Source organism: Aquarana catesbeiana, unplaced genomic scaffold (genome assembly GCF_042186555.1).
Source record: "Aquarana catesbeiana isolate 2022-GZ unplaced genomic scaffold, ASM4218655v1 unanchor233, whole genome shotgun sequence".
NCBI classification, from domain to species: domain Eukaryota; kingdom Metazoa; phylum Chordata; class Amphibia; order Anura; family Ranidae; genus Aquarana; species Aquarana catesbeiana.
The window spans coordinates 466,445-494,160 of NW_027362661.1; the positions used below are offsets into that span (position 1 = coordinate 466,445).

The following is a 27,716-nucleotide window of genomic DNA, read 5'->3' on the forward strand; positions in this document are numbered from 1 at the left end:
GGAAATACAGCGCTGAGCCATTCTACTAAAATATAGTACCATAAAAAATGGGTCCTGCTGCAGCTTAAATGTGAGATACACGCAATGTAGTAATTTCAAAAGGAAAAACTGCTCAGCATGAGACTATAAAAATGTGGTAACATATATCCACATATATTAAATATCCATATCAAATGGGGGATATAATAACTCCAAATCTAATAATACAAAACACTAAATTTCATGGATCTATAATATAACCATATGCATCACAATGTTTGAACATAAATGCGTTAAAGATTGGCCACACAATAGATGTCAAAAGTGTCCTTTGAAAAATTCATATCAACAAAAAAATACTCTGAAAGAGCAATGTTTCCAATCGTGTAGTATTCCCAATTGTATGAAATGTCCTCAATTCCCCAACCTCATTTAGATATCATACAATCCTCATTTAATTTCACCTGGGCAATGGAATCTCTCCCATACTTGGGTATCCACCTCACTCCGAACATTAAGAATATATCCTCTAAAAACTATCTACCACTGATGCAAAAATTGAGATTAATGATTAAGATGTGGAAATCGTTTAAAATATCCTTTCTGGGTAGAGTCACAGCAATTAAAATGACAATTCTGCCAAAGATATTATACCTTTTCAGAGCACTTCCCATTAGACTAAATAAAACAATGATAACCACATTTCAGACAGACATCAATAAATTTATCTGGCAAGATTCTCACCCACGTTTTTCTAGATTGGTATTATATAGATCACAAAGAGGTGGCGGTCTGGGCCTACCAGATTTCTGGTTATACTATTTAGCTGCCAGGTGGTCTCAAAACGCACAATGGCACATTCACAACTCTAAAGTTCCATGGGTTAAATTTGAACAGGACTCAATTAAACCTTATTCCATTTCAGGGATCTTGTGGGGCAATAAGATCTCAAATTACACCCTAGATAATCTTAACCAAATAGTCTCACAATCATACCAACTTTGGAAATTACACAACAAAACATACAAACTTATCTCTAACACACCCCCACTAGCTTCTTTCATAGGTGACCCAAAATTTTCTCCATACCTTCAAAACACAGAAGAATTCAGGTGGTGGATTGACAACAATCTGACATTCCTCTCTAAATTTATTGAAAATGCCTCCATCACCGCATTCTCATCACTTAAAGACAGATACCAGATTCCCAATAATGAACTCGGTAAATTCCTTCAAATTAGACATTTCTATAACAAATACTTTCTAACGAAAGAGACAACCCCACCAACATTCTATGAGAACATTTGCCTGAAGTCACCCAGAAGATCAGGACTGATCTCAGAAATATATTCTAACCTAATTAACAACAATAAACATGATAAATTACCCTATATGCAAAAATGGGAACAGGAATATAATATCACTCTTTCAATAGAGAACTGGGAAGACAGTATAAATAACATGCATAAATGTACAAGATCTCTTACAATCAGAGAGACGGCAGTTAAACTACTCACAAGATGGTATTATACCCCAGTTAAAATCCACACTATTTTCCCCACAACATCCCCATCTTGTTTTAGAGGTTGTTTATCCACAGGTTCATTCTCTCACATCTTTTGGGATTGTGAGAAAGTCTCAAATATATGGAAACAACTAGAAAAATTTGCTTCTAAAATCTCCGATAACATAATTCGACTCACTCCCCAAAACTGTCTATTGTTCTTCTCAATCCCTGGGCTTCCTATACACCAAATGAGACTTATCCATACAATATGTGTAGCAATACACTGGTTGATCGCATATCATTGGAAATCACCAACGATACCTCTGACACATTTGAAAACTAGAATTAATAATATAAATCTCATGGAAAAAATATTTCACACAGTACACAATACGTATCATTTATACGATAAAAAATGGAACCCATGGTTTAACCACTCCAATCATTTCTTCAACTCAGAATAAGATTACCTCTCAGAGACTTCAATAAAGATGATATTTTTCGATACTAAAACTATATTACTAATTAACATTTAATAAAAATTTATTTCAAATATTGAATACATTATGACAATATAACATATTTGTAATTTTCTTTAATATATTTTCATGACATATGTAAACAACCTTTTTTGTACCAATGTTTTTACACTCAATAAAAGTTTGTAAACAAAAAGAAATGTCCTCAATTCACTGGTTAATTAGTGACTTAAAACAGAAAACACCGCAGAAGAAGTGATTTGGGATAGAAAGATTCCTCCACCTGGGAAATAACGCTTACCAGCTGCGTTGATCTCTTTTTAGGGAGATCGCATCCGCTTATGGCTTATACCCCAGCCAGGGTCTCTGTAATTATCCACCAGATGTCACCTCTCTTTCTGCTAGAATTGCCTCTGAGTAACTCACGATCAGCAGTTCCCCATGTTAAAAAGAAGAGCTTCCATAGTGTAATTCCGTAAACATTTATTAATCATAAAAAACAAGATTGCACTTACAAGATTTTCCAGAGTAAAAAGCGTTTTAAAAGTAATTTGAGCCGGCCGGCTCTGGATAGTCGCCCGTTGGTTCCGGGACTTCGCGTTGTTATGGTGACGTCAGCATGCCGCTCCTCCATACGCCGTTTAATCAAAGATGACGTCGTCCAGGGGCACGGGCGGCATGCTGACTCCCCACCTTTTGAACTCTGCATCAGAAGGGAGATGTCCAGCCCTGAGCTCCAAGCGTCCCCGTCATACAAACCACCATCTTGGAATAGGGCTACTGCCCTTACCTCGGGAAACTGAAAAGATTGGTTATTTAAAAGTCCTCATGAGAAGTTATGCTAAAAAACCGAACAGTGTGGGGATAATATCACATTCCATATATCCCGAGATATACCATACAGCTAAGGAAGTTCTGGTAATCATTTTACTAAACTGAGATCGTTTGCACGGAGCAGATACATTAGTTGGATGTATAAAAAATTAATGTATTGGTTCATAAGGTCATATACCGCACTTATCGGCGTATAACACGCGCCGGCATATAACACGCACCCCAAGTTTAGGAGGGAATTATAAGGAAAAAAATGTTTTAAGGAAAAAAACTTACATTTAAATGCCCATCAATGCAGCCTTGCACAGCGTCCATCTGCATGCTTGTCCAGTGTCATTTGCAGCCTTGCAGTCAGCAGCCTTGGTGTCATTTGCAGCCTTGCAGTCAGCAGCCTTGGTGTCATTTGCAGCCTTATCAAGTGTCCATTTGCAGCCTTGCAGCTTTACCAGTGCCAATCTGAAGCTTTTCTGTGTGCTTTTGCAGCCTTGCCCAGGCTGCAGTTAAACTGCAGTGACATGTCAGTGTCACTGCAGTTTGAAAATGGCGCTGAAATACACAGAGGCTGTCCTCGGCTCTTCTCGGCGGCTCTCGTTCACTTTTGGCCACTTTCGGCTCCACTCGTAGTCCCGCCCGGGATGGGCGTGACTGTGAGCGGAGCTAGCCGAACCTAGCCGAGTACACTCGGCTAGGTTCGGGCGGCGCTCGAGTGAAGCCGAACGTGGCCGAGAAGAGCCGAGGACTGGCTCTGTGTATTTCGGCGCCGGCAGCGCCATTTTTAAATCGCGGTCGGCGATCGCTCCGCTCAGTCAGCAGGGGATCGCAGGGGATCGGCGTATAACATGCACCCGCGATTTTCCCCTGATTTTAAGGGGAAAAAAGTGCGTGTTATACGCCGATAAATACGGTAATTTCATATCTAAATTTTGCACTTTATTATATATTAATACTCTTTACATTCCATTTCGAAATTGATATTACATAATGATTGACAGTCCAATAAAAAATGAATATATTTACAAACACATTGGGTTGTTGATACATATATACATACATTGCAGTTAATGCCTATGCAAACTGTTGACCTAATTTGATTTCTCTTGATGGAGATGAAAAAAAATTAAATATATTGGAAAAACGTCCATAAAAAATATTGCATATAAACATGTATTGAGTCATAAAGGAATCATAAAGGCCCATAATTAATACTGGATAACGTAGTTGTTGGCTCAACGCGTTTCGCGGCCTTATAGCCACTCTTCAGGAGAAGAACCGTAGTGATTATCTATAAATAAAAAAGACAATCATATCTAAATGATCTAAAAAAACTTAGAAAAATAGAACAAAAAACACTCAAAGATTTATAACAATATTATACTATATAGGGTAGGAGAAACCCCCTTGTGTTACCTGAAACTTACAGACACATCTGCGTATTGGTGGTGCAGTATTGAGGATCACAAACCATCCGAGGACATCATCTCTGGGATCTGAGGGGGCGTGCAGGGCGAGAACAACAAACACAAACAACATCCAAAGCGGGTCAAGATGTATGGAGTGACACTGGTGTATGCTCAATATAGTGACCCCCAATGGAAGAGACCTCTGTGAAAAAATGTGTAACAAAAAAAAAATGTGTAAAAATTTATAAAAAAATGAGCAGTGTCAATGAGGTGTAACGTTAAGTGCAAAAAAAAAAAAGAAGAGGGAAAGAGAAGACAAAGAGTAAAAGGCTGGAAAGAAACAGGAAGTAAAGAACGACCAAGCTAAAGGTAAATGGTGGGGGTAAGTGGATACCTGTTGTTGAATGGATAGGAGCAATGGTTCAATGGTGCAAAGTGTTCCAAGGTGAAAAATAAGACATGTCCTGTGTGTAGGGCCCAGCTACGGTTGAGGCCCATATAGGGAGCGCCACCACAGCCCAAGCCCCAACTTCAACATATAAGGAGAGAGGGAGGCACCATCACCTGGGTGGCTAAGCCGTCCAGTGATCAGCGACAAGCCGGACTGCCCTGTGTGCTAGCAGGTGTCAATCATTCCGCCGGCGTTGCAGCGTGACGAGAAAGCTGCACGCCCGGCATGTGGGGCGTGACGTTTATGTGCAATGATGGTGCACCCGCCCACCCCGTATGGAAGCAAGGTGGAGGGAGAGAGGAAGCCCACAGTACGTATCCCAGCTCCCGGAACAGATGGGAAAGGCAAAAGGCTCAACAAAACCAAACCACAACCACCAATCAGCACACGCTGAGCAAATGGTAAAAATGACTAAAAGTGTGGAAAAATAAGTGGGGAATGTCCTGTTCTATATAAAAAAAACTACTGTATAAAAGTAAATAAGTAGGGACTAGGAGAAAGATCAACTAAAAAACAGCCATGTGTTGTTCAAGATAATAAGATACTTTTATACTGCCATGTGCCTTCATCCCTATTTATATAGCAAGAAGAGGGTTTTTGTGGACTTTATATGATGCAGGAACCTGTTAGGTCCCTGCCTCCATCCCTATCATTGTTAAAAGAAGGCGAGAAGTGGGACTTTATATGAAGCACACAGGAGCAGATACATTAGTTGGATGTATAAAAAATGAATTTATTGGTTCATAATGTCATATAATTTCATATCTAAATTTTGCACATTATTATATATTAATACTCTTTACATTCCATTCTAAATTGATATTACATAATGATTGGAATGGTATAAAGTGCAGTGCTAAGATGTATCTATGAAATGAACATGGTACTGCTATGGAAAGCCCTGGGCTAATGTAGTGGCACTGAAGACATAATGTGTGGATGGCTATTGAGAAATGTGTCAACTGCTTGACAGCAGAAACTATATAATAAACCAAACAGTGGAAAATGTCTAGTATAAAGTGCTATCTCACATGTATGAGCAACAATAAACATAAATGCAGTGCAAAAATGAATATAAAAAACAATAGAGGCATGAAATGTCCAAACAGCAATAAATTGCAATGTGCAAAAAAGGCTTAGTTAGACTTACCGGTGACTAAGTGCCTTTCAGTACAACCTTGGAGAGAGCGCAGCTCCGCTCATTTTCCAGGAAACACATGCAGCCTTTAAATCCCTCCTCTTCCACCATGGTTTCAGTTATTGTGTGGTCTCCGACATACTGGAAAACAAAGTACAGAAAACCACCAAACAACCATGTCAGATACTTAAAACCACTTCTAAGATAAAAGGGAGGGAAGTAACGGTTGTCCCGAAAGGCTCTTAGAAATACTGTCACCGGTAAGTCTAACTAAGCCTTTCTCAAGTCGCCTTTCAGGACAACCTTGGAGAGGATAACCGAGAAACTTACCCTAGGGTGGGAGTACTGCCTGCAGTTCCTTCCTGCCAAAGGCTTGATCTGCAACAGACAGTAGGTCCAACCTATAATGTCGGAGAAATGTCGAGTAGTTAGACCAAGTGGCAGCCTTGCATTTTTGTTCGGGCGGAGCACCAGCCTTTGCGGCCCAGGAAACTGCCGTTGATCTTTTAGAATGAGCAGCAATACCTGAGGGGGGTATTTCTCCCTTAGCTTTGTAGGCCTCCGTGATTGCCCATCTAAGCCATCTGCCCAGCGTGCTTTTGGAAGCTTTCTCCCCTTTACGTGAGCCTGAGAATATCACAAAGAGAGCATTTGATTTTCTGAATTCTTTGGTGACTGTTAGAAAGTGTAGTAGGCATCTCCTCACATCCAATGTGTGGAAAGCTTCTCCTGGATTGGCAGGATCTGAGGAGAAAGTGGGCAAGACTATTTCCTGTGAATGGTGAAAAGTTGAAGAAACCTTAGGTAGGATAGCTGGATCTGTTTGAAGGCTTACCTGGCCTGATAAAAATTTTAGAAAGTGTTCTGTGACTGCCAGGGCCTGAAGCTCGCTGACTCTTCTTGCCGACGTGATGGCTACCAGAAAAATTGTTTTAAGAACTACGTTTTTTAAGAATGCTTCCTGTAAGGGTTCAAACAGAGCTCCCATGAGACCCTGTAAAACAACAGACAAATCCCAACTGGGAAAAACTTTAAGGGCTACCAGCCTATTTCGTGCAAGTGCCCTAAAAAATCTTGAAATTAAAACCTTTCTGGATAGAGACTTCTCAAAAAAAATGATAGAGCCACCACCTGGATTTTCAGGCTGCTGGCTGCCAGTCTCTTCTCCATTCCGTCATGGAGAAATTCTAAGAGTAACACTAAACTTTTGACCTGGAGGCCTTTAGAAGTACACCAGAAATTGAACTTTTTTCAAACTTTCAGGTATATGGCCAGAGTTACCTCCTTTCTACTGGAAAGTAGGGTCTTCACTAATTTATCAGACGGCCCCTTGGCTTTTAGTAGGTCTTCTTAAGAAACCAAGCAGTTAGATGTAACCGGTCTGCTTCCGGATGGTTCACAGACCCCTGTGTTAGCAGGTCCTTTCTGGGCGGCAGCTTCCATGGAAGTTTTGTAGTGTCGCAAACCAGGGTCTTTTTGGCCAGAAGGGAGTGACCAGGATCAGATTGGTATTTTCCTCCCTGAATTTCCCTAGGACCAGTGGTATCAGAGGGAAAAGCGTAGCACAGCTGGTAATGCCACGAATGTGTGAGCATTTATGTCTACAGCTCGATCTTCTCGGTGGAGTGAGAAGAACTTCTGTACTTTTGAGTTCTGTTGGCTGGCAAACAGATCTATTTGAGGTTGCCCCCAAGCTTCGGAGATCATCAAGAAAACTTCTTGGTTCAGGGTCCACTCTGCTTCTACCACTCTCCTTCTGCTTAGTAGGTCTGCTAGCAGATTCTGGGATCCCTTTAGGTGGACTGCTGACAATGAGGCCACATTCTGTTCTGCCCAGGCAAGGAGCTGACTGACCAGTTCCAGGAGACCTCGGCTCCTGGTTCCTCCTTGTTTCAATACATTAGCTACTGCAGTCATATTGTCCGAAAGAACCTGAACATGTTGTCCCTTTACCGCTTGTTGAAAGGCTTGGAGACTGAGAAAAATGGCTTTTAGTTCCCGCCAGTTTGAGGACTTTCGGGCTTCCGCTTTGGACCAGGCCCCCTGAGAGGTTTGGTCGTCCAGGTGGGCTCCCCAACACCAGGAACACGCGTTTGTTGTTAGACTCTTGTCTAGGGGAAAGACCCAGGAAAGACCTCTTGCCATGTTGGTTAAATTCCTCCTCTACCAGAGCGCCGGTTTTACGTTTGAGATAAGTTTAACCACTTGACCACTGGGCACTTAAACCCCCTTCCTAACCAGACCAATTTTCAGTTTTCGGTGCTCTCACATTTTGAATGATAATTACTCAGTCATGCAAGACTGTACCTATATGAAATTTTTGTCCTTTTTTTCACACAAATAGAGCTTTCTTTTGGTGGTATTTAAACACTGCTGTTTTTTTTTAGTTTTTGCGCTATAAAAGAAAAAAGACTGAAAATTCTGTAAAAAAAAAAAATTTTTCTTTGTTTCTGTTGCAAATTAGCAATTTTTCTTCATAAATTTTGGCCAAAATTTATACTACTACACATCTTTGGTAAAAAATAACCCAAATCGGTCTATATTATTTGATCTTTGTGAAAGTGATAGAGTCTACAAGCTATGGTGCCAATTTCTGTAAATTGATCACACCTTATGTACTGACGGCCTATCTCATTTCTTGAGACCCTAACAAGCCAGGACAGTACAAATACATCCCAAAATGGGGGATATGTGCCTGATACCATTGTCCCTTTGTGAGTAGCCATTTGGCTTGTGTTGTTTTATTAAATGAATACTTTAGTACTGCACTGAGTCTGGTGCACCTTGTCTTTGTCCCATTTTGTTTTTCAGAGTTGTGCTTTCACTCTCAGGGTTGCAGCCGCCAGTGTATTTGAAACTGGAACTTGAACTGTTTTTATTTCTATGACTTTTACCCCATCCATATTTATTGTGATTAATCCATTTTTTATATTGTTTATTACTTCTTACTCATTACCCAGTTGGTTTTTGCGCCATCATCCTCTTTTTTCTTCTGATGAAAGTCCGAACGGCAGAGCTCTGAATTGGAGCTGCCAAACTGAAGTCCCCAGATTGAGGGCTAGGTGGAGAAAGCGCTGGAAGCTTGAGCCATCGGACATGTAAATAGACGTCCCTTAGAACTAGGGATGCCATGAAACAGTCTGGAGTCAGCAATTTCATTATTGAATGGATCGTGCCCATCCGGAAATGTTTGTAATGGATCAATCTGTTTAGGATCTTTAAGTTCAGAATCAACCGATACTTGCCCGAAGGCTTTTTCATCAAGACGATGTGGAAATAGAAGCCTCGGTCTTCCTGATGTTTTGGGACCCAGATAATCACTTCCTGTTGAATCAGATCCTGCAGCAGGTTCATTATTTCAGAAGCTTTTTCTTGGCCCTTTGGAAGAGCTGTAACATAAAATCTGCTCGGGGGGGTCCCTGAAAACTCCAGACTGTATCCCTGGAAGATAACGTCTTTCACTAACAAGCTTGTAGTTGTTTTGTTCCACTGTAGGTGAAAGGCAGACAATCTTCCCCCTACTGGTGTGAGATTGTCATTTGTTTTTAGGGGGCTGGTCTGGTCGAGATCTGAAAAGAACTCCTCCTTTTAACTTACCCCTTTGGGAGACCCAGCGGTTCTTGTGGTCTTGATCCCTATTTTTGTGGGGCTGTTGAACAGCACGACAATTATTTTTGATCGGTTGTTTCTTTTTGGAAGGTAAAGCCTTTTTCTTGTTGGCTGTCCTGTGCAAGACTGTTTCAAGGTCTGGACCAAAAAGAAGATCACCTGAAAAAGGTAGGCCACATAATTTTATCTTGGAAGCTGTGTCACCGGACCAAGTTTTTAGCCAGACAGCACATCTGGCGGAGTTCACCAGCACTGACGACCTTGCTGACATCTTTACTGATTCAGCTGATGCATCAGCCATGTATTTTACTGCCTTCAGTGGCAAGGACTCCAGAAGTTCTTTCCGTGATGTACCCGCCTCTACGTGGCTTTTCAGCTTCTCTATCCAGCATTCTAGGTTCCTTGCGACAACCGTGGAAGCCATAGCGGGTTTGAGGCTGGCCGATGTGGAATCCCATGCTTTTTTCAAGAGGGAGTCTGCCTTTTTATCCATCGCATCCTTCAGCACCCCCATGTCCTCGTATGCTAGGTCTGTGTGATGGTAAACATGTGAGAATGTGGCATCTACATGAGGCTTCTTATTCCATATCTCTGACTCCTTATCTTCAATGGGAAACCTTCTCCTAAGGGTCTTGGAAAAGAAGGGGCCTCTCTCAGGGTCCTTCCATTCTTTCTTCACTGCATCCAAGAGGACTCTATGGACTGGAAACTCTATGTTTAGTGTCGTCTAGCCCTTGGTACATTTTATAATGAACCGACAGTTGCACCTTTTCCTCCTGGATCTCGAGGGTAGTGTAGATCACTCTCAAAAGGTCATCCACTTCCTCCATTGATCGTTTGTACCTAGAGGCTCGACTATCATCTTCCTCTCCTTCCTCGTCTGAGTCCCTGAGGGAGGGAAGAGTACTTGTCCCCTTATCCCCTGAGTCAATGACCTCTGCTGTTCTAGAGTTGGATGCCCGAGGGCTGGACGGCGGGTGCTGGGGCTCAACCTGACCTGCCAGGCTCTGTACTAGCATATTTTTGACCAAACTCAATGGGTTTGTAAGTTCTTGCACTGAAGAGAACAGGTCCCTGTATTGCTAGGATGTTTCCTCTTCAACCAACTCCTTAATACAGGACCTGCACATTGCTTTCTGCCATGAATCTCTGAAGGGGTTCTTGCAGGAAAGGCATTTCATCTGACTTGGTGGGTTTGAATGCTTGGTTTTTCCTAACACCTTTTCCTGCAATGAGCAAAAACAAAACTCACTTAAGGGTCCCTGAACACTTTCCTACCCTAAGTGCAAACAATAGACCACCACCAGACAGAAGGGAAAGGTGCCCTGAGCAGTGCAAGCCCCAGATAGCAGCAACCACCATGTCCAGACTGCAGGGTCCGAGCAAAGTTACCTCTGACCGTGCAGCCACAGGCTCCCAGCAGGGAGGATCACACAAATACCAAAACATAAGCCCATATGGAGAAGAATTAAGGTACCAGTGTATTCCGCTTACCTGGGCCTGACCAGTGCCTGGGGCGCCTGCATCCACCGTAGCTGTCAGTCTCTTGTCCATCCTTAGCAGAGAATGCAGCGGGGACTGAGAAAAAACCCATTTGGTTTTTAAATTACCCAGTCCCGGCGTCATCAACAAGGGCCAGAACCGGAAGTTCCGGTCAATAGACCCACCCCCTTGGCCTCTGCGTTCCAGGCAATGTGAACCACTTGCCCCACGCCCCTACAGGAAGCCGGGGTCACCGGACACGATGTCACCCGTCAGCCAAGACACGGAACCGCCATGCGGGACATGCCGCTGACCAGCAGTGGGCATACCACTCGGCCACCTTAGCCATACCTGCGGACCCTGGGCACTCAGACGCTGACACCTCCTGTAGGCCATTGCTTCCCTGAGCTGGCGAGGCTGGGGGCTCTGGAACACCCCCCGCCCATACTGGGGGGGGTGCTGGGATGGTCACTGCACTCCCGGCAGACACACTTTAAGGTAAGCCTACTCCCTCCACCTTGGAGAGAGTGCAGCTCCCTGGTTCCAGCATGCGCTTCCACCATGGCGGAGGAAACACAATAACTGAAGCCATGGTGGAAAAGGAGAGATTTAAAGGCTGCATGTGTTTCCTGGAAAATGGGCGGAGCTGCACTCTCTCCAAGGTTGTCCTGAAAGGTGATTTGAAAAAATGATTCAGTGAAGGAAGAGATCATGCAATAAATGTATCTGAAAAAAGTTCATAGAGTGATCCAAGAAGTAAAAGTGAAGTCCCAATGCCGACACAGATGATCACATGAAGTGAAAGATATCCACCACTATTTAGGTGAAGGCTTACCAGAACATGGGCTCAACAAAGCATATACCCAATGAGCTAATCGAGCTAAAGGTGTACCCACACCGATGAAGGGGAACTTCCACACCACTCTGCGTTGAACTCTGGTAATCACTAGCCAACCTGTGCACTTTAGTCACTGCTGAAACCAGATGTATATAATCTACATCCAACTGTATAGTGTGGAGTAGGAGTGGAATGTCTAGCTGATGGGTTTATTATAACTAAGAAAACTTGGTGAGCAGTTCCCCTTCCACCACCTGGATCTGTTTACATGACCCACCCTCTGTGCTATCCTCCAATTTGCTTGCAATAGGCAACGTTTGCTTTTGGTTCATCACTACTGAACCCACTGGGACCCAACCATTACGAGATCCGAGGGATCACTTTTCACTGCGGTCAACGCAGAATGGCATGGGTGCTCCCCTTCATCGGTGTGGGTACACCTTTAGCTCAATTGTGAGATAGCACTTTATACTAGACATTTTCCACTGTTTGGTTTATTATATAATTTCTTTGATTGCAATATACATGTTACATATCGCCACACAGGGCAGAATGAGAGCAATAATTCTATCACCAGACCTCCTCTGTAACACTAATCTGATGACCTATAGGGGGCTTTTAAAGCATCGCCTATAGAAAATATAGGGTACTTAAATTTGCCACCATTTCACAGGCGCACACAAATTTAATGTTTGACATGTTGGGTATCTATTTACTCGGTGCAACCTCGATTTTTATCGTTTTAACAAAAAATTGGGTGATTTATTGTGTTTTTGTGCTCCCTGAAATGAACTTGTTTTGACTGATATTTTGCACTTCCCAGACTTTTGCGGTAATATGTGATCAAAAAAATTGGAACTACCACTATTTTATTCTCTAGGGTGTCTGCTTTCAGAAAATATATAATGTTTTGTGGGTTTAATATAATCTTAAGGCCTAAAATGATTTTTTTAACTCATTCCCGCCCGGCCAATAGCAGAATGATGGCCAGGAGGGGGTTCCATTATCCTGAGTGGATGTCATATGAGGTCCAGAAGAATAAGCTGCTCGGGTGCATGGTGATTGGTGGTGTGGGTTGTCGCTCTGAAACACCGCATCTCCAATCTCAGTAAAAAGCCTATGACGTTGGCTCTTTACCATGTGATCAGCTGTGTCCAATCAAAGCTAATCACATCATAATCAGGAAGTGATGGTTATCGGCTTTCCTTTATTAATGCTGACAAGGTGCGAGTAGAGGAGAGCCAATCAGCATCTCTCCTGACAGGGGGGGATCTGCACTGATATTCAGCATTGATTATCAGTACAGGACCATCAGCGATGATCGCCAGTGCCCCACCCGTGATGACCACCAGTGCCTGCCTGTGATGCCCAGCAGTGCCCATCAGGGATGATAATCACTGCCCATTAGGGATGCTTGTCAGTACCTCCTCATCAGTGCTGCATATTAGTGCCTCCTCATCAGTGCCCATCAGTGAAGGCGAAAACTTACTTATTTACAAGATTTTATAACAGAAACAAAGAAAAACTTTTAAAAAAAATGTTCTGTCTTTTTTTATTTGAAGCACAAAAAATAAAAACTCCAGTGCTGATCATATACCACCAAAATAAAGCTCTATTTGTGGGAAAAATTACAAAAATATCATCTGGGTAAATTGTTACATGACCGCGCAATTGTCATTCAAAGTATGAGAGCACTGAAAGCTGAAAATTGTCCTGGGCAGGAAGGGGGCAAAAGTGTCCGGTATTGAAGGGGTTAAACATGTGGGCAAAAAAAATGCAAAACTGTCTCTGGCAGTGAAAGGGTTAAAGGAAACGTTCACCTTCAGGAACATGTTCCTGTTCCTGCAGCAGCTCAACGATCTGAGTCCTCTGTGTGACAGCAGTGCGACGAGAAGTTCCCAGTATATCCTGTATATCAGGGTGTGCTTCTTCCCCACATGAGAGCTGTGATGTCTAGCAACATTCATATAGAAGACATTTCCCACACTCAAGGCACTAATATACCTTGAGGGTTTTGTTAGATTCTGATGTACAGGAAGAGAAGACTTCAGTGAGGAACAATTCCCTCACTCAGGACAGGAAAGTGGCTTCTCCCTCGCGTGAGATCTCTGATGTCTGTAAAGATTTGACTTATCTGAAAAACATTTCCCGCACTCAGGACAGGAATACGGCTTCTTCTCTGTGTGAGATCTCTGATGTGTGTAGAGATTGGACTTCTGAGAAAAACATTTCCCACACTCAGGACAGGAATACGGCTTCTCTCCCGTGTGAGATCTCTGATGTGTGTAAAGATGGGACTTCTGTGAGAAACATTTCTCGCACTCAGGACAGGAATACGGCTTCTCCCCTGTGTGAGATCTCTGATGTGTGTGAAGATCGGACTTCATTGAAAAACATTTCCTGCACTCAGGACAGGAATATGGCTTCTCCCCCGTGTGAGATCTCTGATGTTTGTTAAGATTGGACTTCAGTGAAAAACATTTCCCGCACTCAGGACAAGAATACGGCTTCTCCCCCGTGTGAGATCTCTGATGTCTGCTAAAACTGGAGTTGTCTGAAAAACATTTCCCACACTGAGGACAGGAATACGGCTTCTCCCCTGTGTGAGATCTCTGATGTTTGTAAAGACTGGACTTCTGTGAAAAACATTTCCCGCACTCAGAACAGGAATACGGCTTCTCCCCCGTGTGAGATCTCTGATGTGTGTGAAGACCAGACTTCATTGAAAAACATTTCCCGCACTCAGGACAGGAATATGGCTTCTCCCCCGTGTGAGATCTCTGATGTTTGGTAAGATTGGACTTCACTGAAAAACATTTTCCGCACTCAGGACAGGAATACAGCTTCTCCCCCGTGTGAGATCTCTGATGCGTGACAAGGTCTGATTTTTGTATAAAACATTTCCTGCACTGAGGACAGAAATACGGCTTCTGCCCCGTGTGAGATCTCTGATGTGTGTAAATATGGGACTTCTGTGAAAAACATTTCCCGCACTCAGGACAGGAATACGGCTTCTCTCCAGTGTGAGTTCTTTTATGTACATTAAGATTGTATTTAGAACAGAAACACTTCCCGCACTCAGTACAGGAAAACCTCTTATCTGTTGGAAGGACGGCACCATCCCTCACAGTCTGAGGTTCCTCAGGATAAGAGGAATACGATGGTCCATCTACACTGTGTGGTGCCAGATGGACATTTGAGGTAGCCGGGTTTTCTCCTGGACTATACTGTGTGAGGTCCTCATCTTCTACTTTACAGTCTGGAGACAAAGTGAGACAATCCTCTGAGGTTTTCCTCATCTCCCGTCCATCTACTAAAATAGGAATAAAAAGATTATTACTAGACATGAGCAGATTGGTTCCCCTAAACCAGGACTCCGCCCACATCAGGCAGCTTTGTCTCTGAGGATCTTACAATTCCACCCTCAGGGTAACTAGTAAATGGGTCCTCTGATCTCCTACCAGTTCATTTCTTTATTCATGGACCTTAGTCAGAAAGTGAGGATGGGGGAAGAACAATGAAGATGAAGACTGGACTGATCCTGAAGAATACCATAATTGAGTTATTGACTCCTCCCTCATTATCACTCTCTCTTTAAGGTTTGAGGATGTTATCACATTATTATCAACATGTAAAGTCTGTGCTCCAATCAAATCATCAGATATAAAATGTCCAGCTGGTAGAAAATGGGTGTAACAAAAGAGAATACATATTATGTTTATATATAACAGTGGGTAGAGGGGAGAGAGCAGAAGTCAGGTCTATGTAATGTAGAACATATTGTATAAGATACAACAGATAGGACTATATAGTATCAGAATGATGTAATGTACAACAGAGTATATAGTGCAGGGGTCAGGAGTATGTAATGTACAACAGAGTGTAAAGGTCAGGACTGATAATATTGGTATTCAGTTATAAGCGAAAGCTTAAATGTTTACTTGAGACAAGTTGTAGAGGTCCCACACCGCTGCCTCCCATCTCCTGAGACTGTACTCAGTGACTTGGGTCTGAGACTATACAGACATATCCCTCCACCCGGCACAGCCAGCAGACAACAAAGCAAGTAACTCTGGGAGAATTGCTCTGCCAGAGATCATGCTTTACCTGGGCATAATGCAGAACACCCACAGCACATGTCCAAGGTGTCTAGGTAGAGCAACATTTATGGCAAAAAATCAACATTTTGCTGCCAGCTAATCTCCATAAATCCAGTCTAGATACATAAATTGTGTCTACAGTACAGAGAAGGAAGTTTATCCGAGAGAAATGCAGGAATACAGGAAGGGGGAACACAGTTCAGGAAAGTGACCAGGGGATTACAGGCTGATATCACCCAGTCCTTGCCCTACTCTGGACCAAATAGTGAGCAGTATGGGTGGAGGAATGTATTTTAGTGTTAATGACCCACCTGTACTGATCTCTGTAGGAGTGTCCTCCACTATAAATGTCCCCGTTATTCCATCCTCCTCCATAGACTGCTGATCATCCATCACATACCTCTCTTCTTCTTCTGCTTTCACTTCAAATTCTATATCGTTTGGATCTCCACTCTAAATCAAGAAAATTAAAGTGAATATCATCTGTAAACTATAAGATTTATTATTGTGACATCATATAAAAAATCCACACATGATCTCTAGATGTTCTAGATGCTCCATCCCACCAACCTTATAACAGTGAGGGATGGTGTGATCTTCCTGTGTGGAATCCCGGGAATACAGAGGACGGGGACATCTCTCTGGTGGGTTCCTGGTATTAGGTGGCTCCATCATATCCTTGTGTCCTTCTGAAAACTCCTCCATCACTCCATGCTCCTCATCCTCCTCTTTATACTCTTCTTTAACATCAATATTATCACCCCTGAGGTTTCCACTCTGGATATATAATAAAACAATTATTGCAACAAACGTGCTGTGTATAAATCAGAACTACCAATAACTGTCAATCATCTACCTGATGATGATGAGGGTTGGTGTGATCTTCCTGTGTGGAATCTCGGAAATACAGAGGACGGGGACATCTCTCTGGTGGGTTTCTGTAGCTGGATGACTGCACCATGATGTTCTGGTACAGATCTTTGTGTTCTTTTAGAAACTCTGACTCCTCCATCACCCCATCCTCATCATCCTCCTCTTTTATCTCTTCTTTAACCTCGACTTTATAATCTCTCAGGTTTCCACTCTGAATATAGAATAAAAATGACATAAATTGTAACAATGCAGATAATGTACAGATCCTAATGATACTATCAGTGATTGTTCCTCATCTACCTGATGATGGTGAGGGATGGTGTGATCTTCCTGTGTGGAATCCCGGGAATACAGAGGACGGGGACATCTCTCTGGTGGGTTCCCATTACTGGATCCATCTGTAGGAAACACACACACTGACTGAATACATTGTTTCTATGTGTTTATCAGATGATGGGGGATCTAGGTGGACCCTCCGTACTGCTCTCTCCTTTACAATAAAGTCTCCTCTTACCCGGTGATGTGAGGGGTGGCTGATTGTCCATCATGACGTCCTTGTAGAGATCCTTGTGTCCTTCTAAATACTCCCACTCCTCCATGGAGAAATAGACAGTGACATCCTGACACCTTATAGGAACCTGACACACACAATGATACAGTCACCATCCAGACACATCCCTTGTCTGTTACTGGATAATGTCCCAGAATTCCCAGCACCGCTCACCTCTCCTCCATGATCTCTCCGGTGACTTCTAGAATCTTCTTTTTCTTTCTCTATTCTATCAGGGAGGGAGGTGGAGGCAATGTGATGGTCATATGATCTCCAGACTTCACATGAGGAAAACTCTAAATAAAAACACAAAAAGTATATGTAAATGAAATTCTCAGAATCCTCCTCACCTCTCCAGTCAGGTCTGTGTTTTATTAATAGAGATAAGAGTGATGTCATGTGACCTCCCAGAATCCTCCTAACCTCTCCAGGCAGTTGTCTATTTATTAAAGGGCCTCTTCAAACTGAAGTGTAATTTACGTACAAAGATTCCCCCAATCCATAGGTTAAAGGCTTGTCGTAAGCAATTCTGGTGTCATTACATATAACACAGGACTAACAGTCCCATTTTGCAAGTGAGGATGCCAAGAGTCCATCCACATCAAAAACATCAGAAAAAAAAAAACATATGGAGGGACATTTGGAGGAGGAGCAGTGAGTTCAGTGTGATGTCATAGGATCGGGCGGCACAGTGGTGTAGTGGGTAGCACTCTCACCTAGCAGTAAAAAGGGTCGCTGGTTTGAATCCCAACCACGACACTACCTGCCTAGAGTTTGCATGTACTCCCTGTGCCTGCGAGGGTTTCCTTCGTGTACTCCGGTTTCCTCCCACACTCCAAAGACATGCTGGTAGGTTAATTGGCTTCTGTCCAAAATTGGCCCTAGTATATGAATGTGAGTTGGGGACCTTGGATTGTGGGCTCCTTGAGAGTGGAGACTGATGTGAGTGTGCGATATGTGTGGAGCACTATGTAAAATTGACGGCGCAATAAATAAATACCTTAAATAAAAATTAATGTAGAGGGATAGGGACAATTGTAGACACGCACCCACACTCACTCAGGTTGAACTAGATGGACTGGTGTCTTTATTCAACCTTACTAACTATGTAACTATGGATGTGCTGACTTTGGATTGAGGGACATTGGGGGAGGAACTGTGAGGTCAGTGTGATGTTATAGGACATATAGACTCTAGATGGAGGGACATTTGGATGGGGTGATTTGAGGGGTCCTCTATATGAGGCTCCCATGCAAACCAAATCATTGTTCCTGAGTGTGTCCTACATCTCCTAAACTGAAGAGTGAACTTTGACCTTTACCATACAGAAATCTGTCAGGAATCTGTGAAAGTAAGCTCTCATGTGATCAGGTGACGTGCGGAGGAAAGGAGTGTAAATACCAGACAATTTTCTCCAGCGCTCCTAATGGTGGGGATGGATTTTGCTGCATGCTGGTGCCAAGTTTCCACCCCCCAGGATCACTGCAGGTGTGGAGAAAAGCTGTGTAAGAGGATATGGAGGAGAGATGAGGAGGAGATCCAGGAATCAGGATAAAGGTCAGGACAAGCAACAGACGAGCGCATCCAAGAGATGAAGCCGGGGTCACTACACAGAAAATCAATCCAAGAAAACAACAGGCAGGACGAGGAATAGCAAGAAGGAGCTCAGAGACAAATGAGAATATTGCTCAGCCAATGGGAGATGATCTCAGCATGACTTACATAATGAAGAAGATGAGGGGGAGGGGAGGAAGTCACTTATGGTGACCATAGAGACATGGAAATTCAGCTGGTTCAGCAGGGATCGGTCACATTTCCATCCATGTGTGGTCACTGCCGGATAAAAGTCACTCGATCAGCGGCTGCAGCCAATAGCTTCATCACTGATCTGTGTATTCTGAGAGCGGAGGAGCGCCCTCCATTGTCAGAATACAATAGTGCAGCGGGGAGGATTCCCCCATCCCCCTCCAATGTGTGGATGGGGGAATCGCTTAAGTGTTTTTCACTCACTGGCTGAACGATAAAACTGAACTATGTATGGCCAATTTTGGAAGAGAGATATATTAATCATCAACCGATCACCCTGAAGGGGTTAATCTACATATTACCTCCTCTGCCGCCAGATTCAGCAATGTCTCCTCTCTACTTCCTCTCACGTGGAACTTCCTGTCTGTATTCCATAGAGACTTCCTGTCTGGGTAGAGGTGAGATCACCACCTTGTGGAGCTCAGAGGAACTGCAGCCCAGAGAAACATCTCGTAGTGTGAACACGGCCTTGTGCTGTGTGTGTATGTACTGTATATCCTTATAGATGGGTCATCTCCACTCCCACCAAGGGGGATAGAAATATATTACTGCTCGGGGGGGAGACATTTTGGCCCCTTTGATTTTGCAGTAAAATTGATTGCAGATTTAGTCATGTAGAACATCTGTTATATGGATACAAAGAACCCCAGCCGAGAGTAAAGGGTGGAAATGGCTCCTGATCCCCAGATTTGGGTAATTATGTCACCAATATAAATAGAATAAAACCCGCGCTATGTGTAACAACTCAAATACCTACAAAAATAGGTAAAAGAGGCTCAAATCATATTCTCTGCAGATCTACTGCTTCCTACTTCATTGATCTTATGGTTTTATCAATAGATTAGGTAAACTGATCCATGTGCAAATTCATATACAACATAAAGTGCTTTGTGCTCAAGATGCTGTTCCCTGCAGACCCACTGCTTCCACTTTGCATCTACTTCAATTAACTTTTTTTTCTAAAAGAAAAAATCCACCAATCAATGAAAAGTTGATAAGGTGTAAAGTTCTCGGTGCTCCAAACTGTGCCAGCTGTAGTGTAGCCACGCCTTCTTCCACCTCTTACACACGTGATGGTGAGGGCGCCCCCTTAGTAGTGCTTCCCCACTCACCAGAGCAATATGACTCCCAGCTTTTCATCTACCAGAGTCACCAACATCCTTCACACTCTCCTCACCTCCGATGGCAAAGGAACTCCTGCAAGTCTGCTGCGATTTCTGTCATCTCCCTCCTAGACTCCTCCTCCGACCGCTGTTCCAGCAGGAGCTCCGCCTCTTCATACACACTCAGAGCTCCGCCTCTTCATACACACTCAGAGCTCCGCCTCTTTATACTCACTCAGAGCTCCGCCTCTTCATACACACTCAGAGCTCCGCCTCTTTATACTCACTCAGAGCTCCGCCTCTTCATACACACTCAGAGCTCCTCCTCTTCATACACACTCAGAGCTCCGCCCCTTCATACACACTCAAAGCTCCTCCTCTTCATACACACTCAGAGCTCCGCCTCTTCATACACACTCAGAGCTCTGCCCCTTCATACACACTCAGGGCTCCGCCTCTTCATACACATTCAGAGCTCCGCCTCTTCATACACACTCAGGGCTCCGCCTCTTCATAAACACTCAGAGCTCCGCCTCTTTATACACACTCAGGAAGGAGAGAAAGGGGAGTCCCACATCATGTAACACATTTTATTAAAAGGCAATACTAAAAACTGCACTCACTGAAAAATAGATGTGACACAACACTTGTATAACCAACACCAGGAAGTGCTTTGTTTTCCACAACTTCTGGTTCCAGTGACATCACTTCCTGTCTGTACCTGACATCACTGCCTGTTTGTATTCCATAGAAACTTCCTGATCGGATATGAGTGATATCACCACCTTGTGGAGTTCAGAGGAACTGCAGCCCCAAATGTTTCATAGTAACCAATCCTGTAAAATATCTTACAGAGCTACCACAGAACTTCACATATAACACAAAAAAGTAAGAAAAAATAGAAACAGTTCTTATGCAACCAATTGCTTAACAAATACATTTTTATTACATATCGAAAAGTCTTAAAGACACAGAACACAAGTTAACAACAAATGTATAACTAAAAAAAACAGATACCCCCCAAAACTGATCCTTTTGGAGAAGAAATATAAATACACCCAAAAGCATAAAAATATATATCAATCCACTCATAATGAATATGTTAAACATAAATTTACAAGGACGTAATGTTCATATAGGAATGGTGGTGGAGATTTCTCAAAGTAAGAACACTTCCTTGAATGCTTATATAAATAAAATAATGAATCCTGGAGTGAAAAAAGCTGTAAAGCCATAAATAATATATAAACTGGGTCATCCACTTCATCCATAAAGACATTGTGATTCCAGATCTTCTAGATCACATAGAAGGAGGACTCATCGATGATTTCATACATTTGTTTGGAAGGATAGAACAAACCTCAGAAGGGATCATGAAGGATGACAGGAAAGTCTCCTGACTGGTAAGATCATCCAAACATATATATATACACCACTTAGTGCTCGTATCACCCCTCCCCCCTCTGGGCGCCACTCACCAGAACTATATGCCCCCCACTGTCATGGGTGGGAACACACACATTATACACAATTTTAAGGTAAAATATACAAGATAAGGTTGTGATGAGTAAATAAATACCAAACATGTCAAGTAATAAAATTGTGTGTACCTGTGACATGGCAAAATACTACAGTACCTAAAAATCTCCATAGGAAGCGCTTTCCTGCTCATCAGTTTAGAGATAAATGTGATCTCTGGTGGTAGAATTATTCCTCTCACTCTGACATTTGTGGTGATTCCTCACATGTGTGGTGCAATCACGCTTTACATACACAGTATGGGTGCATTTGTGGCTATGTGCAGGGCAATGGTGGTTACTTTTTAATATAAATTTTATTTATTTTTTTTTATTTTTTTTTTTTTTTTACTTGTTTTATTATTTTTTTTTTTTTTGGCTGTATTGCTATCTCAAGGAGTTAACAGACCCCCATGTGATATTATTGGGCAGGTGACAGGTCCTCTATATGAGACATGGGGGTGTATTAGACCTCCAATGTCTCCTTTACCCTCCAATGCACAGATGGCACTTGGTTAGATGCTTCCTTGGCGGTATCATCCGGAGAATGACAGCTCAGAAACAGGAAACACTCAGAGCTGAGGACTGCCGGCTTCATTTAGTTAAGAGGAGATTGCAGGATGGGTGGTCACCATTCTCCTCCCTTTTGGCCTCCTGAAGCCGCTGGATGCGTTATCGGGGTACCAGGACAAGTGAGAGAGCCCCGGAACCACACTGGGGGGTCATGGTGGGGGGATCTGCAGTGTAAATGGGATCAAGCAGCTATATAGCCACCCCAATCACTCTGACTGTGCAGCTGGGAGTCAGCTGAAGAAAACAAGCACTGCTACTGCTGCCATCAGCTTGTGATTAACCCTTCACTCTCTGGGTGGGGTGTACTATGTACCTCCAAAGAGCTGAACTGGTTAAATAACATGTCTGGGGAATGTCCTAATCCTGGGGGTTCTAATCCTGCCTGTGAAGGGACATCTCTGTGATGTACAGAAAGTGCTGCAGCTGTGCTGACATTTACAAAAGAAAAAGTGTTTTAAAATTTACCAAAACAGCACACAAACCCCCATGGTTCTTCTATGTATTTGGGAGGCCTTTGGAAGGTCTGTGTGTTGTTTAAAAAAAAAAGAGGCCGGCAATGAAATGTCCACAGACTGTGGAAACTTCACACTGAACATCATGCAACTTGGATTCTGTGCCTCTCCACTCCAGACTCTGGGACCATGATTTCCAAATGAAATGCTAAATTTTCCACAGTCCGTGATAATTTGGGGAGATGTCATCTGCTGGTGTTGGTCCACTGTGTTTTATCAAGTCCAAAGTCAAAGTCAGCACAGCCCTCTATCAGGAAATTCTAGAGCACTTCATGCTTCCCTCTGCTGACCATCTTATTGGAGATGCTGATTTCATTTTCCGGCAGGACTTGGCACCTGCCCACACTGCCAAAACTACCAATACCTGGTCACATGATCATGGTATCACTGTGCGTGATTGGCCAGCAAACTCGCCTGACCTAAACCCCATTGAGAATCTGTGGGGTATTGTGAAGAGGAAGATGAGAGACACCAGACCCAACAAGGCGGATGAGCTGAAGGCCACTAGCAAAGCAATCAGTGCTTTCATAAAATCTCAGCAGTGCCAAGGGCTGATTGCCTCCATGCCACGCTACATGCCAGCCTTTCGCACTTAGGGTTCCTACAAATTTATCTAGGGGTTCCTTGAGAAGTTAACAATTTCTGTCTCAGTAACAACTGACATTAATGATCTGTAAAGGAAGCAGACAGTCTTCCCACTGATGATGATGTAAGAACATTCTTCTCCCACTGACCACAGAGATAAGGGGATCCTTCTCCCATTGATCACCAATGTAAGAAACCACTACACTGACCACTGATATAAGGGGGGCATGTCTCCCATTGGTCACCAGTGTGCGGGACCACTACAATGACCACTGATATGGGATCCTTCTTCAACTGGTCACCAATGAAAAAGGCCACTACACTCACCACTAGAAATGAGCTCCAGGTTTGGACTGAACCCAGATTCAGAATTTAGCTTGTTTGGGGGTTTAGTAAACAACTGAATTCAATAGGGGTTTGACTCAGTGAACCTCTGACTGCAGTAACACTATTGGTCTGAAATATAACAGCTCAGGCTGGTTGTTCGGGGGTTTAGCAACTTTCAGTGTCCCAACAACTGATGACCTGTCCCCATCCAGCTGTCACCTGGGAATTAGTGCAAATAACTTTGTCCCTGTACTGTACTGCCTGGAGCACATTGGTGGATCCCCTAGATGTGACAGTAAAGCTGTGAGTGAGGCCAGAAATCTGCTTTATGATTGGACACAATATGGATCCTTCATCATCTCATTCCTGGTTATGAAAATGTATGATATTATAAGTCTGGTATCAGAGTATTGGCAAACACGAAGATTAGGTATTTTACAGGCATGGCCAATGCTGGAAATTGCCAAACACCAAATTATGATGTTTAGGGAAATGTGTAATATAATCCCTCGTGCTATCAAAGTGTATCTAGTATGTTAAAAAAAAAATTAGTTGCAGCTAGATCTATAGTGTATATGGTGCACTAAAATGAGTGTATATGGAAGAATGATCAGCGCCACCAATCCCCTGATGAAGACACGTAGTGTGTCGCAATGCATAGGGATTGATCGGAAGCTGTGAAAACCAGAAGTGATGTAAGAGGCGCCTGTAACGCCGTTAAAATTACAGATCTGCTGCTTTTTAATTTTATTGCTGTGAGTGCCCATTTGGCGTTTTTTAATGAATAAATCAGTGAGTTCATACAATACTGCTCTATGGGAGATTCTTCTTTATCCCTCACATAAATCTGCTGTGTGTGAACATCCACGCTGATAAACTGGAAGGTCCCATTGGGAATACAGGACCAGGAGAGGCATCATTCGCCACCATTGGATCCCTGGAGGTTCCGCAGCCATACTAACCTGTATAAGCCATATACCATCTTCACTGAGGTAAGAATTTAGAGAGCACTAAGTGGTATACACAAAGATTCCACACTGGAGGCTGTTTATTGAAGAGCTTATTTGAAGCACTATTAGCACTTTTTTCCTCATCCTCTTAATTGGTGGAACATTTGATCAACGTTTGTTCGTTCAGACAACTTGATTCCGATTCATTAGGACTGGATTTATTTATTTACACTTACATTTATTTATTTTATTCATATTAATCACTTAGTACTTGATACATTTATTGATATTTGCATTGAAAAGGAAATTGTTACATTGTTTACTTAGCACTCTCTTTATATATTTATTTTAGCACGTCTGCACATTATTGCACAGGCACTATATTATAAGCAATATTTGCACACTGGTTTTACACATTCATATTTGCACAGTGGATATACACATTTATATACCTTGGGACTGTAGTACAGTCTAATTGATGAACCTTCCCAAACCTACCTACAATAGTGGAATCATTTGTCACAGAGACCAGAGGTACCCTTCTGGAACATTCTGGTGAAGACCAAGTGCGCTCTCAGACATTCTTACAGGGCGAGCTTTCCAAACTGACGCTGGATGGTTTCCATATACGCCCACTATGTTTGCTGGGCTCCACTATCCCACCTATGGGCCTGGCATGGCGGGTGTCACTTAGAAGAGACAGAGAGTCCAGAGAATATCCGCTTGCTGATGCCTCTAGCTAGAATGACCCCGAAAGTAATATGTATTAGGTCACTTCCAGGTTCATTGCTATCATTCCTGACCACTGTGGCCGGTGATGCTGTGAATTATTATTACACAGGATTTATATAGCACCAACAGTTTTCGCAGCACTTTTAAGTCCTGGAGGTGAGTATTGGAGGAGGTAACAAGGGAGCTAGAGAGCAGGAGGCGTTGGGAGGAGCAGAGAGGACAATTTGTGTGATAACTGCAGATGAGTTTGGTGATGTAGCTGGGGGTCATACTGTGGATGGCTTTGCATGTTGTGGTTAGTGTAACGGAATTACTTCCTACGCCGCTTGAGCGTTTCCATCATATACCGCTTCCTCCCGTCTGAAGATAGATATTAGATATTATAGCCGCATATTGCAACCAAGAACTAGGCAGGACTCATTTGGCTGCAAAGCTGGAACACATTTATTTGAACAAATTAACACAGAATATATACACCATAGGAGAACATCCCCCTCCTGATCATATTACCCTACCAATACAAACTGTACACAGGAATATAATTAGAACAACAGACATATACTATAAACATTACGTTAATTAGGCCCCTGGATGACTGAGAGGTTTCATTTCAGGTCAGACTTGCTGACTTCTACTGAATACAGTATACTGGACACAATACACATTATTACAAGTATAAACACAATCCACAATGGTTTGCTTAGCAGACAGATAGATACCCTGTTTCCCCGAAAATAAGACCTAGCATGATTGTCAATGATGGCTGCAATATAAGCCCTACCCCCCGAATAAGCCCTACCCTGTTTCCCCGAAAATAAGGCCTACAAGGACTTTAACTAGAGCTTATTTGGGGGGTAGGGCTTATATTGCAGCCATCACCGACAATCACGCTAGGTCTTATTTTCGGGGAAACAGGGTAGATGAGTTAATTAGCACAAATAACAATGGGTGAAAGACCCTTAGGAGACACGCTAGACCTACTTGCAATAAACACATTATAGCAAGCAACCCCAGACAGGTGGCTTGCTGATGACATCAACATCTGCTACGAGTCCCATAGTGTGGAGCTGTCCTTGCTGGAAATGTGACATCTAGGCCCTCAACATGGACCCCGGGCTTAGAGTCTGTGTGTCTTGGGGAGAAATGAACATAAATCCAAAGTAACAAGACCACTCAATGGATCCCCCAGGCATACACCTTCCAAAGAGTAGTGTTCCCTTAAATGCCAGGGCCCATAGTCAGTGGGTAAGAGGCTTGCTCCAAGTCCTCTCCAAAAGCCCCTGTCCTGGCTAGGTCTGTCACAGTTAGTATTTAGAATTTTATACGATGGGGGAGGGGAAGCCAATGAAGGGATTGGCAGAGAGGAGCAGCAGTCATGGATCGGTTAGTGAGGTGTAGTAGTCTACCAGCAGCATTCATAATAGACTGAAGGGGGAAAGCCTGTGTAAAGGTCAGCCAGTGAGGAGGTAGTTGCAGTAGTTGAGGCGGAAAATAACCAAGGAGTGAATAAGTTGTTTTGTGGTGTTGTTAGTCAGGAAGGGGCAAATTCTGGAAAAGTTGAGGAGGTTAAGATGGCAAGATGTAGCCAGCGATTGGATGTGGGGGCTGTAGGAAAGGTCAGAGTCTAGGATTATACACAGCACCCTGACATGTGGGACCAATGATTGTGCCAATGATCTTAATGGTAAAGTCCATGTCTTTGGTGATCTCCTTATGAACTGTTTCTTACATGATTAAGATTAGCCATGGAGTATATCTGAGGTGTATATCAGGGTGTGCTTCTTCCCCACATGAGAGCTGTGATGTTCAGCAACATTCATATAAAAGATATTTCCCACACTCAAAGCACAAATACACTAAGGGTTGTGTGGGATCCCTGATGTATCGGAAGACAGGCCTTCGGTGAGGAACAATTCCCTCACTCGGGACAGGAAAGTAGCTTCTCCCCCGTGTGCAATCTCTGATGTTTGTAAAGACTGGACTTCTGTGTAAAACTTTTCCCACACTCAGGACAGGAATATGGCTTCTCCCCCGTGTGAGATCTCTGATGTCTGGAAAGATTGGGCTTCATTGAAAAACATTTCCTGCAAACAGGACAGGAATATGGCTTCTCCCCCGTGTGAGACCTCTGATGTCTGTAAAAATTGTCCTTCACTGAAAAACATTTCCCACACTCAGGGCAGGAATACGGCTTCTCCCCAGTGTGCAACCTCTTATGTTTTTCAAGATTGGATTGAACTGAAAAACATTTACCGCACTCAGAACAGGAATACGGCTTCTCCCCCGTGTGAGATCTCTGATGTGTGTATAAAAGCGAGGTCCGTGAAAAACATTTCCCGCACTCAGAACAGGAATACGGCTTCTCCCCCGT

At 43.1% G+C, this 27,716-nt stretch overlaps 1 protein-coding gene across 4 annotated transcripts in view; it reads right to left on the reverse strand.

The window, feature by feature from the left end:
• Nucleotides 1-13,252: 13,252 nt before the first annotated feature.
• The window catches only part of LOC141121838 (uncharacterized), a 165,621-nt gene continuing 151,157 nt past the window's right edge, over nt 13,253-27,716 (reverse strand). For 3 of the 4 annotated variants that reach the window (XM_073611569.1, XM_073611570.1, XM_073611568.1), the window contains 5 exons: nt 16,991-17,088; nt 16,674-16,901; nt 16,388-16,594; nt 16,129-16,270; nt 13,253-15,030 (listed from right to left, as the gene is read on the reverse strand). In XM_073611569.1, coding sequence (XP_073467670.1) covers nt 13,784-15,030; nt 16,129-16,270; nt 16,388-16,594; nt 16,674-16,901; nt 16,991-17,088 — 1,922 coding nt within the window. In that variant the 3' untranslated portion in view covers nt 13,253-13,783. Of the gene's footprint in view, nt 15,031-16,128; nt 16,271-16,387; nt 16,595-16,673; nt 16,902-16,990; nt 17,089-17,204; nt 17,329-27,716 lie in introns of all 4 variants that reach the window. The other variant, XM_073611567.1, reaches the window with a different exon arrangement.